Source organism: Bidens hawaiensis, unplaced genomic scaffold (assembly GCF_021521415.1).
Source record: "Bidens hawaiensis isolate Kalapana, Puna unplaced genomic scaffold, B.hawaiensis_p1.1 tig00046675_1, whole genome shotgun sequence".
Lineage (NCBI taxonomy): Eukaryota > Viridiplantae > Streptophyta > Magnoliopsida > Asterales > Asteraceae > Bidens > Bidens hawaiensis.
The window spans coordinates 144-16053 of NW_027498320.1; the positions used below are offsets into that span (position 1 = coordinate 144).

A 15910-nucleotide genomic window follows, 5' to 3' on the forward strand; every position below is an offset into this window, starting at 1 on the left:
TTATGGGTTTGTAGAATCTTACCTCGGCCTAAACCCGAAACACGATCCGAACCGAAAACCGAACTTTTGTTTAAAGACTTTATTGTTAACTTTTGGTATTTTTTATTTGTACATTATTATACAAGTTCTTTAGTGTTTGGACATGTGGAAACCATCTATGAACTTGTGGTGAGATGGAAACCGAACCAAACCGATTCTTGCTCGCTTAAGACAAACAAAGTGTGTTTTTTTTTAGCCATCAAGACTTGTATATTTCTTTAAAAATAGTTACAAATTGATTTTTAAATATTTTCTTAAGTACTTGGAAATGTTGGATCCAACTTGATCTCATAAAAAAGTTTGGACCGACAAAACCGAACACTCGCTTAACGTGCGTTGTTAGTTCTAAAACTATAGAACTACATACTTGGTTAAGTCTTATTAAATTTTATTGAGTTATCTCATAACATTCAATATTTTGGAAAAGTTGACTTTGGGTTTGACCAATTATCAAGACCCGAACCGACAACCCGAACACTCGATAAAAAAAAACCGATTTAGTATCTTTATTCAATGGGATTTGCATTCTTGCATTTTACCCACCTTATTACTTAACATAGGGTTGAGTAGATATTAAGGTTATATACTTTAACCCGGGGTTACGAGCAAACTTACATTTTTAAAGGGTTATTATTATAAATTCTTAAATAGTCACATTTTAAACCTTGACTTTAATTATTTACATTTCTCAACATTTATTTGTTTAAAGACTTCAAGACAACTTTCTAAATTTAAGACTTCTTTTCTTTTTAGGCATTGTGCGTTAAAACTCGTCGTTCCTACAAATCTCCAAATTATCATCTTTCAAGTTTACCACTTGAAGGTGAGTACTTCATACCCCATTTTCCATCTTTTATTTTGGGGGGTGACAGTTCTTACTTATTCAACAAAATGCTTTATATTTGAATCTTAAACCACAAACGTAGTTGTATACTTTACCTGAATAATTGCTCGATTTGGTGTTCTATGCTTATATGCCTATGTGTTATCGCTTTTGGTTGGTGGAACTATAAAATCCTAGACTATTTGGCATCCCCTTTATAGCAAGGTGTCGTTAACGTAATGCAATTAACGATAACTATAAAATCCTAGACTATTTGGCATCCCCTTATAGCTAGGTTTCGCTAATGTGTTTTAGCGATATCTATTTATCCAAATTACCACTTTTATTTATCGTTTCGTATGCAAGTTTTGTGGCTATCTTTATTATATACTAATATGATTAAACTTATGAATTGCTCACCGACCTTTGTGTTGACAAACTTTATTTTATGAACTGTTGCAGGTTTGCATCTTGGTTGATTTTTGATTGTGAAGAAAACGACATCAAAGACCTTAGGATATTAGTAAAAATGAACAATATCAATTTGCCATATTTTGTGATATCTTGTTTATGGTTATTTTATGGATAATTGTTATGTGACATTTTCGATGTTGTGAAATGAAATGAGTTTATTAAATACTGTCACTTTAATTAGTGTCATGTGCTTATGGACATCGTTACACCTCGGCATGTTCCGCCGCCTTTGGTCAGGGTGTGATACACTGGATTGAGTTGCATCTCCGGCACCGTCTCCTCTTGTGTTGTCACACCCAACCTAAGGCAGAAATGTCGGGGCGTGAGCTGATTGTTCACAGCTCAAATGTACTATCATAAATATAAATGACAATATCTATTAAATTAATTATTTCATTTACAGTGCACACATTATCCAATACATAAACAAATAATCCAAACATAACCAAACAAAAATTAAAGATAATTTGTCTTCGTTAAACACTAGGGTCTTTACTAAGTGTCCAAAACTTCAATCGATAACCTGCATATGCGTAGAAAATACAATAGAGTTTGTCAACATAAAGTTGAGTGAGATTATCACCAGTTTTGCAATAATATAATAATAATATATGAAATAAGCAAAACGTAATAAGTTGAGGTAAATAAATCAAACCATGAGCAAATAAGATGTCAATTGACCATTGCCAAGCGAATCGGTCGTTGGCAAATCAACCATGAGCAAATAATAAGACCGTTGCCAAGCGAATCGGGCGTGGGTCAATAGTATGATCATACTATAAATGAGAATATGTTGAACCCCTCCGAAATACGAATGAATGAAAATTAGCACATAAACAAGGTAAGCAGTGTAACACGTACATTTGATCAAATCACACACAATTTCACGTTTTTTATTTTGAGATATATAGATAATACGAAATACGAATAATACACATATGTCCCCAAAACTTGTGAAATTCAGTAAAATAGGGGAATGATAAAACTCACCTTAAATCGAAGGAAATTGAATAAAAATAATGATAAACAAGTCAAGTATTAAATAAATCGTCTTCTAATGCGTCGAATGAAATAAACCCACTGAACCCAAACGATGAATGGAACAAGAGATAATCGAGGTCAAAGGGTCTTGAAGCTTGAAAGTCAACGAATGCTTGAAGAACTTGAAGAAACCGACAATGGGGGGAGAAGAATTTTGGTGGGATATAGATATGGGGGCTGGTATTGAAGTAATAATTTAGGGTTTTATGATATGTATTGTTTAAATATTAACGGTTAACGCTTGTTTATTAGGAAATAACTATTTTAGGGAACCAAATAATCAAGTAATGACAATATCGGTATAATAACATAGAAATTTCGACTTGGACAACAAGAAACGTCTTGTGATTTGTAATAGCATTTTTTTAAATCTAGCCTTTTAAATACCAATAAATACAAATTTTAAATAGTTCGAAAAGATCCAAATTACATTCGAGATCGGTTTAAATATAAACGAATACAAATACAAAAAAAATCCGAGATGTTTACAACGACCTGGGGGGAAGCTAAATACTAAATAGAAAACGGCTAGGTGAAAGGAAGCATCTGTCAATTGGGGTGTGTCCTTGAAAAAGAGGATAAGTCGGGTATTTAAAAGGGTCTAAAGAAAGAATGTGTTTAAGACTAATAATGACAATTATTAATAAGTTTCATGAAATAGTCAAAACTTTTTTTATGGGTAAACCGACAATTTAGTTCATTCCAATTTAAATTTAAATGAATGCATTAATTATTATAATTATTCATACAATTCAACTTCTTGAATTATCAATAATCATAACCGCCTTATGTTTTAACTTTTGCTTGAATTTTCATTTAGTGATATAAATCACTTACTTTATGACAATCATCTAATATTACGAATAATTTTCAGAATACAAAAATTATTGATTTAACATAATTAAATTGTGAAATTTGAAAAGCACATTTTCTAGTTATTAGCTTATTTAACCATTTATTAGGATTTAAAAAGAATATGATTAAACCGTCAATAACAATATATATATTATATTATTATGCCATAACCACGAAGTTTAAATAGCATCTAATAAAAAATATTAAGTTTACAAAATTGAAAAACCGGTTTCACTATCTAAATACTCGTATTAAATTTTAGGGTATTCCAAAATCGGAATGGGTCGGTTTTCGGTTTCAAAAGTTGATGAATGTCCACACTTTACAAAATCATACAATAAGAACATGGGATTATCAATTATCTCATATAACTAACAAACGGGTCATGAAATATTCGGATGAAATGGGCTCATGGTTATAAGATATAGTAAAGGGGTGCATTTAATAGGAGATTTTTTTTAATTTAATATAGAACTAGGATAGTGGCCCGTATTACACACGGGTGGAAAAAATTTCAAACGTCATTATGTATGTATATATATATATAGTGTGTGTGTGTGTGTTGTGAGCTCTAGTTTTACTTGATTCCTAACAAAACACAAGATATAGACTTACAACAAATATAGAATTTATAAATGGTGTGAATAAGAAACTGTATAAATATACAAAAATGAATTGCTAAAGTAATAGTCATACTAAAAAATGTAGCAAAAATTAGTTATTAAATAATAAATTGTAGTCAAGAATCATTAAAATCTGTAATAGTTAATTTATTATTAGAATTAAGTCAACTTCTAGAGTGGAAAACTAGAAATTCATATAAGTGGACAATCCTATTTGAAGGCGATGCTGGGATATCTTGTTTTGCTTTAGTAATATAGTAAGAAAATTAGCAATAGCTTGGATTAAATTAATTGATTTAATTACGTGGAAATTATAAACATTGAAAGTCGATGACATGGAATATTAGGTGGACACCCTAGGAGATGGACAAGTGGACAATTTGGTTTTGCTTTAATATATAGTTAGATTATTTTAATAGTAAGAAATTTTTAAGGCTGCAAGTTATTTATGTAAAATAGTCAAGTTAACCAATAGGAAAGGGCCATGCATCCAAAATGGGTCTTACTTTAATATAATACATAGATAGTATTGATATATCGATATAGATTTCTAAACTTGATTCTGAGTCGTTGCGTAAGAAAATTGTCATGTGTTAAAAACAATTTAATTTACATAAAAAATATTAAAAATAATAAACGATGTTTTAATGATCACCTTGACTATAGTAATGCACTGAATATGATTTAAAGATAGTTAGTGTATCGACTATGATTTAAAAAGATGGCCATATGAATAAGTTGGCATTTAATATGAGTTAGAATTATTTAAATGTGAATAAAATCTAGAAAGACTTTATATTTTTTTTTTCTTTTTGAATTATTTAATTATGAAGAAAATCAAAGAAGTGCTTGCTATATATAGAAGCAATATGGTTGGACCAATAAGAAGAGCCCACGTATCGCAAAAACTCTATTGTTTTAATCATATAGATAGATATAGATATATCGATATATATTTCTGAACTTGATTATGAGTCGTTGTGTAAGAAAATGGTTATGTGTTAAAAATAATTTAATTTAATTATTTATAATCTAGATTGTTCATAAAAAATATTAAAATAATAAATGATGTTTTAAAGATCCACCTTAACTATAGTAATGCATTTTTAAAATAGTTAATACTTCGACTATGATTTAAAAATAGTTAATGTATTGATTATGATTTAAAAATATGTCTAATGGCCATATGAATAAGTTGACATTTAATATGAATTAGAATTATTTAAATGTGAATAAAATATAGAAAGGCTTGACATTTATTTCTTTTTGAATTATTTAATTGTGAAGAAAATCAAAGAAGTACTTGTTATATATGAAAGCAATAGAGTTGGACCAATAGAAGAGACCATGTGTCCAAAAACTCTATTGTTTTAATAGGTATAGTTAGATAAACAAAAATGATGATTGATGATGTGTTTTAACTACATTCGAATCTTAACTTTATTTTCCTCCTATCTGTCTAATCTTCACTCTTCTTAATCCATGCTATCCATGGGTCATGGGTTTACTTGGTATGACCCATTAGTTGTAATATCGAAAAAAGTATTTAATGTAATTTAAATAACAATAACTTTTACTAACCCGCATCTAATTTTATTATTAGATATAGAAAATTTGACCATAATTTCTAAAAAAAAAACATATAAACCATTGAACATCTATAATAAGTTTAAAATCAACATTGAATTATTGAATTAGTTAAATAATGATTTACAAACCATTATCATATAATAATTAGTGGCATATGTTTATAATAGATATTTAGTTATGTGTATACTTCAATTTGTTGAAAAAATACAATAATTATAATCTTATGATTTATAAAACATTATTTTAACTTACATTCGTATTGATCATATAACGCATCTTTAATATGTTTAGGTACCGCAATAATTGATTTTATGTCATCTTAAAACATTATTTCAATCTTAAGAAAATGTAAAATTTAAATATATAACATTTGAAGTGCGTGTGATTATATTAAAATTAATATATAAATTCAAAGAAAAACCATAACTTACGTATGATTAAATACCTAAATTTCGATCAATTGACAAATCCCGTGTAATACATAGATTCAAAAGCTAGTTATCTATATATAATTATACTTGAAAACTTAGATTGCTACAGTAACATGACACTTTTGTAGTTTCTGTTTTAAGAAAGTTAGGCCACATCTAGGATTTGTATTTTGATTTTTGCCATACCTTCCGAAAAGGATTAATAGGAAGGGAATTCGTTTCAAGTGTTCTATTTGTGTTCGATTCTTGCAAAAAACGGGTAATAAAAGAAATTAACGAACCAAACACATGTCGAAGTTATCTTAGACATACTGCAACTTGATTCTTTTATTTTTTTCCCGCCGTATCGTAATGAACCTAACCGATACCTACTAAATTTATGTCGAATCGATGCCGCAATGTCCGTTTTTTTGTTTCGGTCTTTAACTTGTTTTAAATACGTTAATTTGAGGAATTATTTTTGGGTTCAGGTTTGGTACCGTAAGTAACCAGCCGATACCAACCAAATTCACGCCAACGCCGGAGTTTACTTTCGTAGTTTGTATTTATACAAGTACAACGTATTTCAACACCAAGGGCATTTCGGTCATATAACGGTATCTCTGTCTCTATCTATCTATCTATCTATCTATATATATATATATAATATCGAGAGCGGGGGTTAAGTTCGCCTTTCGTGTTTAAACTCGCAGAAGGGGAAAAAACTAGGGTTTGTGTAACTGTCAGGTATTTTTTTATTTTCAATCCAATTACGCTCTAATTCAACTTTCATCTTATCGATTCGAAGTTACTGTTCGTTAAACTATGCTGTAAAACAGGCTACAGTATTTTCGTCACCGATCGAATTCGTCTATATTGAATTTTATATGCTTGTGATTGAGGTGCTTCATGTAATTGGAATTTATACAAAATTGTAATTGGAATAATATTAACAGAAGTGAATGCCTTTTAAGAAGAATTAGGGCTGTAAACCAACCGAACTGAACAACGCCTTGTTCATGTTTGTGCGTTAAGCGTTTAGCAGACAAACGCCACGAGCATCTAACCGAAGGAAATTTTAAATCGGTATGATAAGATTAGAAAATTCATTAAAAATATTAAAAGCCTGTAATTAACATACATAAACAAACATTAACGAATATAAATGGACGTAAAGGAACGCGTTATTGAACGTGCACAAACACTAGGGGTGTTAAACAAATTGAACTTCGAATATCCGAATCGAATTATTCGAATTTTGAAACTTGAGTTTTTTGACAACAAAATATACAAGTCAGTAAAACCAATAAATCATTCAAAATTAAAGCATTCTAAATATTCAAAGTGGTAACATCCATTACATGAATTAATAATCAAAATGATGAACTTCCAATTTTTAGTCTTTAAAGCTTTAAAAATTTATTTAGTTTATCTTTTTATAAATATGTATATGTGCATTTATAATAAAAATTAAATGTATAATTTGAATTCGTATTTCGGACTGAATAGAATTCAAATTCTTAAAATTCGTTTCGAAGTTCGATTATAAATCGAATTCGAACCGAATCGAATTTGAATGATTGAAAACCAAATCCAAACCGTAAGATTCAAATGCGATTTGAATAGAATTTCGAGTTCATCGAGTCCGATTTGAATAACGAACACCCCTAACGAACACGATTGAACAAACATGGCCTCTGTTCATGTCCGGTTATTTATTAAACGAACTTACAAACTTTGCTGAGCATTCGTGCGTTTACAATCCTAAGAAGAATTAACAAATGGTAATGCATTGTAATAAGCTTATGTTTTGATATGTGATATCAGATTTAGTTTAAAGAAGTTTTTTTCTGTGAAGTACATCTCTGTTATATGCATTTGTGTATATGAATTTTAAGTATCTTTTTGTCAACAGGTGGCAGTATTATTGTTATTAATATACACATATATACATGCATGTGTGTTTTGTGCAGGGAATATGCCGCGTTATGATGATCGTTATGGGAATACACGTCTCTATGTTGGCCACTTGGATTAACGAACCCGATCGCGTGACTTAGAGGACATATTTAGCCGATATGGAAGGTATATAGTTCTAGCAACAGTCATTTTGTACAGTGTTTTTTTTATTTCTTTTGACAAAAGCTGATAACTTTGACATATTTGCTGATTATGCACACTTGATCATTAAGTAGATATTTTTGTCTCTTATATTCATCTTGCTGTTATGATCCTGTACACCTATGTCCAGTGTTGTAAAAAAAAATCCTGACTAGGTGCCGATTAATCCTATTTGTCCAAAATCGGTCAAAATTGAAAATTTTATACATGAAATTTATACATAAAATTTGGAAAGTTTAATACATAAAATTTGGAATATATATGTACATTTGAAAATTTACATATAAATTCCAATCATAATTAATCCCGACTAATCCCTATTAATCCTGATTAATCATTGGTCCCTACCTGACAGCCCAACTAGCACCTAGCAATTTCTACAACAGTGCATGTGCCACATACTATTGTTTCCACCTGATATTAAAAATTTAAAATTCAGGCTGTTTTAGAATTGAGGTGTGTCTAGGATTAAGATATCGGTTTTGTAAACTACCATTTTCAAAACACTACCCTCTGAAAGTGTCAAGTAAGTTTGACCTGATGATCTTTATGAAGGTTCATGGGTTTAACCCAACCTGGAGGAATATGGTGAGAGGTTGACCATGGTCAATGAGTCGCTAGACATGCAGTGCGTGTATAAAAGACACTGGCAATTCTTTGTATATTATTTTCAGTAGTTTTTAGAAGATAATGGTAAAGTGGTGTTTAGTTCATCTTTGAGGGGCAAAGTATCAACCCTTTTGGTTCTTAATGTCATGATGGCCTTATTGTTTCGTTTCTGGCGCCATTTAAGCAGAGTTCGTCAGGTGGATATGAAGCGTGACTTTGCCTTCGTGGTATGTACTTGCCGCATTTACTGCTTTACTATAGTGATTGATTGTTGTTGCATAGAATCTTGTTTTGCCTTTTCCCGTACTTTTATATTTATTGGTATGACCTTTGCATTCGTGCTTTTTTCTTTATTTTTGATACTGCAGGAGTTCAGTGACCCTCGAGATGCTGATGATGCACGATACAGCTTAAATGGTCGTGATGTTGATGGAAGTCGTATTGTGGTGGAATTTGCAAAAGGGGTATGATCCTTTTATATTCATGGTGATTTTTGGTCTGTATATGTGTGTGCATGGCTGTATGCAATATATTATGGTGTGTAGAGAATCCGATAAGTTGAGTTCAAATGTATAATATCTGAAAATATCCGATGTTTGACACTTTTGACTGTATACATGATTAATAGATGTTCTCAAATCATGGATCAAATACTTAAAAGTAATCCAAGAAGTATCAAAGGCTGAAAACTTGAGTTTTGAACCTAAATAAATTCCAAAATTATTAATAATGGAATCATAGTTAAGTTTCACCAATATCTTGAGTTTAGGATGTGTAAACTGAATTGGCATTATTGAAACTGTTTTAGAATCAAGGTTTGAATGCTTGACAATCATATAATGCATGTACATCTGTAGAAGTAAGCCTGGCAAACTGGGTGGCGGTTCGGTTGATGGTTCAAAACGAGTTTGGGTCAGAACGGGTTTGGGGCAATACGGGTTTAGAGCTAAACTAGCTTGTGTCAAAACTGGCCATTTCAAAGAAGTATCAATTTGGTTTGGGTCAAGACGGTTTGTGGTCAAACCTTGTTATTAACTTTTAAGTTGACTTAATGTGAACTTTGTGCTGTGTTTGTATTAGGTTCCACGAGGTGCTGGTGGTGGTCCCTCAGGTGGGTCCCGTGAGTATCTTGGTAGAGGTCCTCCACCAGGGTCAGGTCGTTGCTTTAATTGTGGGCTCGATGGTCATTGGGCTCGAGATTGCAAAGCAGGCGACTGGAAAAACAAATGCTATCGTTGCGGCGAGCGAGGCCATATAGAAAGGGATTGTAAAAACAGCCCCAAGAAATTGTAAGCTCATTTACCATTTCTTTTGTTCAGTCAAAAAAAATATTTAGAAAATAATATTTCTTTTATAAAGTGTTCAAAGCAGGCGTGGACGAAGTTACTCGCGGACCCCATCTCCTCCTCGACGTGGTAGAAGCCGCAGTCGTAGCTATAGCAGAGGTCGCAGCTACAGGTTACATTTACATATCTAGTCCCTCAACTTTGAAAATATATCTTTTATGTGCCCTCCTATTTGTCACTTTACTTTGTTGACATGATTACACGTAGGCTTGTAAACGAACCGAACGAACGCGAACTGAGCATATTTGTGTTTGTTCATGTAACTTTAACCGCACAAACAATCGAACAAAAACTGAAACGAACAGGGTTTTCTTGTTTGTGTTTTATTCATTGAGAAAATGAACATGTTTGTGTTCGTCTATGTTTGTCTGTTAAGAGTATAAATGAACGGTTACGTAACTGAATATACATGAACGAACATACCTAAGCTATGACTGGTTAAAAAAAATGTGAATAAAACTATTAACTAAATGAACGTTCATGCATATAAATGATCGGACTAGGTATGTGTTCATGTTTGTTTATTTATTAAATAAACATACATAAACAAACTTCGCACCGACAATTCATGAGCTCTTCACTGAATGTTCGGTTGTATATAAGATTACAAGCCAAAATGGGTTTGGTCCGATAAAAACACCTCTCGTATACATTTTATTTATTTACATGTATGCTTGTCTTTCTATTGAAATACTTATGGCAATATTTATTTTGCCTTTTTGGCTTTTCAGCCGATCTAGATCACCTTCAAGGCGTGAGAGGAGCATTGACCGGGCAGATAGAAAGAAGAGGAGCCCAAGGAGACACAGAAGCCCGTCACCTGCTGACAGAAGCCCATCACCAAGAGACCGAAGCCCATCACCTGCTGACAGAAGCCCATCACCAAGAGACCGAAGCCCATCACCCGCCGACAGAAGCCCATCACCAAGAGACCGAGCTGAGAAGGCCAGTGAAAGGAGTAGGAGCCCAGTGGAAGATGGTGGTAGCCCAATTGATAGGAGTCCTGCTGAAGAGAATGGGCGCAGGCCGAGTGCAAGCCCGAGGGACAATGGAAGTCCGGTTGATGATGACGAAAACCATGGTGAGTCTGAGTAAACGTGTGAGTTGCATGGTGTTTTTGTTTTGAGAAACAATTGTGTTGGAACTAGACAACTAGTTTTTTTTTTTTTTTTTTTTTTTTTTTTTTTTTTGAATGTCAATGCCTACCTCCTACTATTTACATTATACCACCATTGACAGGAATCGAACCCTGGACCTCTCACCCAAAGGCCAAAGCCTTTACCATCCCACCAAAGTGGAGATGGCGGGACTAGACAACTAGTGGTGGGTTGTTATTTTGAATTATATACTTGTCAAGGATGAGGAATTGTTATATGAGTTTTGTTTTGAAAATTAGGATTTTGGATTGTTTGTTGAAAGGTGAAACTGCCTTCTCCCATTAGTTTATCTACATTTATATGTTAATGAACCGGATGAAGACGGACATCGCCAGTTCATGTTTGTTTATACAACTTTACCTGGAAAATGAACTAAATGAACGGATTGACATGTTCATGTTCATTCGTTAATAAAATGTGTGTTTTTGTCTGTTTATGACTGTGTTTTAATATTCAAAACGAACGGTTTACACACAAAACAAACATAGCTTAATGAAAACAAAGGAGCAAACAAATAAGATGTTAGCAGAGGTTTTTGACAAAATTCTCAACTTAAGTTTACATTGCGGGTGTTATCATTCATTCATCAACTGCTTTTTTTTTCCTAAGAATGACGACTTTCTTGTATTTAGGCTACTACACTCTTCAAATTTGGAGAGCCACAATGCTCTACTCTGGCCAGACTATGTTGTCTGTTCAGAGTTTGGCTTGGGCGTTCCCCCGGAGAACCATATTGCCGGCTGTTACTTGACAGTCGTGCCACCACAAGAGCAGAACTCTCTAGCGTAACATACGGTGGGACAAAAATCTGGGTGGGCTCAGGGTTCGAACTGACAACCTTTGCACAAGGCCTAGCTCAAATCCTTCATTACCAATATCCACTCAAAAGTGACACAAGTGAAATTCGAACATCAACTGCTTCTAAGCGGTGTTAAGAATAATAATAGTTTATTCTTTTCTTTCTTTATTTTTTTTAACCCCTTTAACCTTGAACTGCAATTGAGCTATCATGTAGCCCCTGGATTTTAATAATTATTTTTTTAAACAATTTATGTTCCTACCTCTAAACTGTAGTGTAGTAAGGATATTTTTGGTTGAATGTAATTTAATGCAGGGAGAGTGGAATAAGAGAAGAAATGAAATAGACAAAAGAATGAAATTGATCATTACTATTCATTTGTCTTGTTTGGTTAAAATACGAAATTGAAATGAATTATTACTTTATGCTGTTTGGTATCCAAAAAAATTGCAGAAATGAAATAGAAAATTAAAACACTCATATCTCAAAATATTTTTTTTTTACCAAAATAAAAAAAGACTACAATGGTGACGGTGGTGGTAGCTCCGGCGACAAAAATGGTGGTGGTGGCGGTCAACGGCAGGGGCGGTGGTTGTGGTAGTGGTGGTCAAACGGTGGTAACATTGATAGTGATGGTGATGGTAGCACTGGTAGCGACGGTGATGGCGGTTAAGCAGTGACAGTGTTGGTAGCGGTGATGGTCAGGCGGCGGCGGTGGCGGCGGAGGTGGTGGAGACGGTGGCGGTGGTGGTTAAGAACGTTGGGTGAAGAAAGAATGGAATGGAAAAAAAAGAAAGGGGTGAGAAAAAATTGTTTTGATCCATGTGTAATGAATGATTCATTCCATTAAGCAACCAAACACCACTTTTTTTATTCCCACACAATGAATTATTCCACGCCATGTCATTCCTGCATATAAAACGTTACCTAAATGTATTATTATTATTTTAATGAACTGTTTAATTTTTTTATTTGACTTATTATAATTGAAGGTAAATTTTAACCTCTAGGAATGTTTAGCAAAGGCTCCTCTTATTCTTGATTAAACAATTTTGTGTGTGTGTGTGTGTTTTAAAGTGTGGGTTTAACTTCTAATTGGGTGAACGTTTTATCTGAAATCATTTGACGAGTTACTAAGGCTAGTTGTTAGAAAGAAGGGTTTGCTAGTTAGTTAACGCTTCACGTCACTGTCATGGACAATATGACTTTTATTAACCTACCCATTAACTTGCATGCTGTGGTTTAACTATACATTAAATAAAAGAAAGAAACAAGAAACAAAAACTTAAGAAAAAAGTATGATTGTGTTTGATTATCTATTTCACTATATACAATAATAATAAATCATATACTCATACTCTCATAACTCAACTCTTTACATGTGAAATGTTATAAAATATGAAAAATGTATTTAATTGTAGAAATTGATTAGGTTTGTCTTGGTTAAGTATATACTTTGATGGGCTAAGTATCAACGTGGGCAAACAGAAATAAGAATAGTTAATACGGGTTAGATGTAGCACATTATGGGAGTGTAGTAGTGTACATGAGAATAAGTTAAAAAAATATTAGAATATTGTCGGGGTTAGATGGAGCAAGATTTGTTTGGATTCTTTTGCCGAGCATGTAGTTCATTGCAAAGAGTTGTGACATGATTTGGTGAGTGATGTTCTATGCGATTTTCTTAAACGGACCGAAATTTTCGCTAAAAAGAAGGCTCCCGTAAATTTTCTTACGGATCCTCTTGAAGGAAGATCTACTTTATGACCGGCCGATATTTTTGTTTTTGGGTGGGTAGGGCGGAAACTCGCTTGTGTGTACCTCACAGGAGTGCCCCCTCTTGTTGGGCTTAGGGACAACGAGTTTGTAGCAGGCCAGGCGGTATTGAAGGCGGCATCGGGCAAGGTTGCCAAACACGAGAAAGCCTGTTTGGAGAATCAACATGTGTTTATCTCCTTTGCCTTTGACACATTTGGTTTATTAGCTCCGGATGCCGTGGACCTTTTGAACAGAGTTCAGAAAGTCGTGCATAGTAATTTATCGGCCAATAAGAACCGAACCTTTGTTTTTAGTAGGATTGAGTTTGCTACCCAAAAGAGGGTTGCGGCGCAGCTTGTTGACCACTTACCAGCCACTTAATTGTAAATCGTTTGGATGTTTTTATCGAAGTGTTATTGGATATTTAATTAAACTGATAAATTTACTATGATAAAAAAAATATATTGTCTTCAAACTTAAAAGAAATAACAATGCCCATTAACTCATTTGTTGATGTTATTAATCTTTCAACTTGTTTGATTGTAAATATCGTCTTCGGGTAATTGTTAAATTGGTTGTAATTAAGGAATCACGTGAGTCTTCTTCTAAGTGAAGAACTTACTAATCTTTTTGCCGTGGACAGTTCTTTAAACGTTATTGGTTTATACATCGTTGAAAAAAAACAAATATTTCATCTAACATGGTTGGTTGATTACTAGAGAGCTATATATGCGAAGCAATTGCAAACTATCAATCTTAACATGAGTTGACATAAATCTTAACATGAGTTTTGACAGAAATAACACATAAAGAACAGGTTTAAACATTGTTTAAATCTAGAATAAAGAACACATAAAGAGACTTATTCTTCCACGGCATTTACTCCCACTTGAACTGCATCAACAAGCTCCTTAATTTACTTGTGTAAGCAAGACCTTTGTAAAAGTAGCAATCATAAATCAAACTAAACAACTATACATGACTTCAACTTTTCTTTTCTTTTCTTTTTTTTCGTTTTTAATTGAAGAGATTAAAAACATAAAGTTATTGGACCATGGAAAGTAGACTTCTAGGGCAATGAATCTCTGTTTCTTAAAAGCATCTTAGTAACGCAATCATTAAGTTCGACTAGCACTACAAACAAGTAAAACAATTGATCGAAATAATATTTCGATGTTTACACAATACTGTTAAATTCAAAAGTGGGAGTTGTGAAAATATCAACTTTTTATTATACAATTTACTGATGCAAAAATTATAATTTTGAGATTTGATATGAATACATTTATTAATCAAGATATTTTTAAACAAAAATGGTCAAATATAATATTATTACATTTATTAACAAAGATATCATTTATTTATTATACAACTATAAATAACCCTTACATTCATGTCTATTGAACTACAACATTCTTTTTTATACATCATTGTGCATTAATTAATCAAGATATTTTCATACAAAAATGATCAAATATAATATTATTGCATTTATTAACAAAGATATCATTTTTTATTATACAACTATAAATAACCCTTACATTCATATTTTGTGAACCACAACATTCTTTTCTATACATCATTGCTATATTATTCTTTGAAAAGTAAATCAGATAGTTTTTAAGGAAGGCAAATTTCTACAATACGTTGATGTTCATAGTGTTTCATTATATATTCAAGTGATATTGGTGCTTTATTAAAGCTATGATGATACACTATGAACAATCAACATGTTATAGAAAAGTCTCATCTTTATCATGTTTGGGCAACAAAATGGTGTTTTTAATCACGACCTACATAACTTGAAATCTCATAAAAATTCATATAAGTAGTATTACATACGTTATTGTTTTTCTATATGGTCTTGAATGAAAGTGTTTTTCTTGAGTTGCAAATTTGATTAGTTTAAAGTGCAACCTCAAACCTGTTGGTGATGGTTGTAACTTATAAAGTTAAGTAGCTATTTGCGTAAATATCTATTTTTTTGTGATACATAACTACTTTTACGCCTTCGTAACGTTATTTTGTATCACATTTCAATTATATTATGTTCAATTTAATAATAGCATAAAATAGAATTAGATTGCTAGCACTTTCCAATTTTAATGATAAATTACTTGAAATTGTTGAGTATTACACATAACAGGATGCATGATAGATTGTGAAGATGTTCATGTTTGTTATGGCAAGAACAGAGTGTGCATGTGAGAACCGGGGTTAGGAAATTTCAATATAACTATAATTAATTCATTGAATTTCGTGAGT

At 32.4% G+C, this 15910-nt stretch overlaps 1 protein-coding gene across 2 annotated transcripts; it reads left to right on the top strand.

The window, feature by feature from the left end:
* Window positions 1-6574: 6574 nt before the first annotated feature.
* LOC143596524 (uncharacterized) lies at window positions 6575-11082 on the top strand. Of its 2 annotated transcripts, XM_077075283.1 has the most exons (7): window positions 6575-6602; window positions 7829-7940; window positions 8773-8812; window positions 8954-9049; window positions 9666-9874; window positions 9945-10043; window positions 10663-11082. In XM_077075283.1, the coding sequence occupies exons 3-7, from the start codon at window positions 8789-8791 to the stop codon at window positions 11024-11026; spliced, it is 792 nt and encodes a 263-aa protein (XP_076931398.1). In that variant the 5' UTR covers window positions 6575-6602; window positions 7829-7940; window positions 8773-8788; the 3' UTR covers window positions 11027-11082. The 2 variants fall into 2 exon arrangements, with proteins under 2 accessions (XP_076931398.1, XP_076931397.1); XM_077075282.1 differs by lacking the exon at window positions 6575-6602 and having other exon boundaries at window positions 7794-7940.
* The last annotated feature ends 4828 nt before the right edge of the window (window positions 11083-15910 follow it).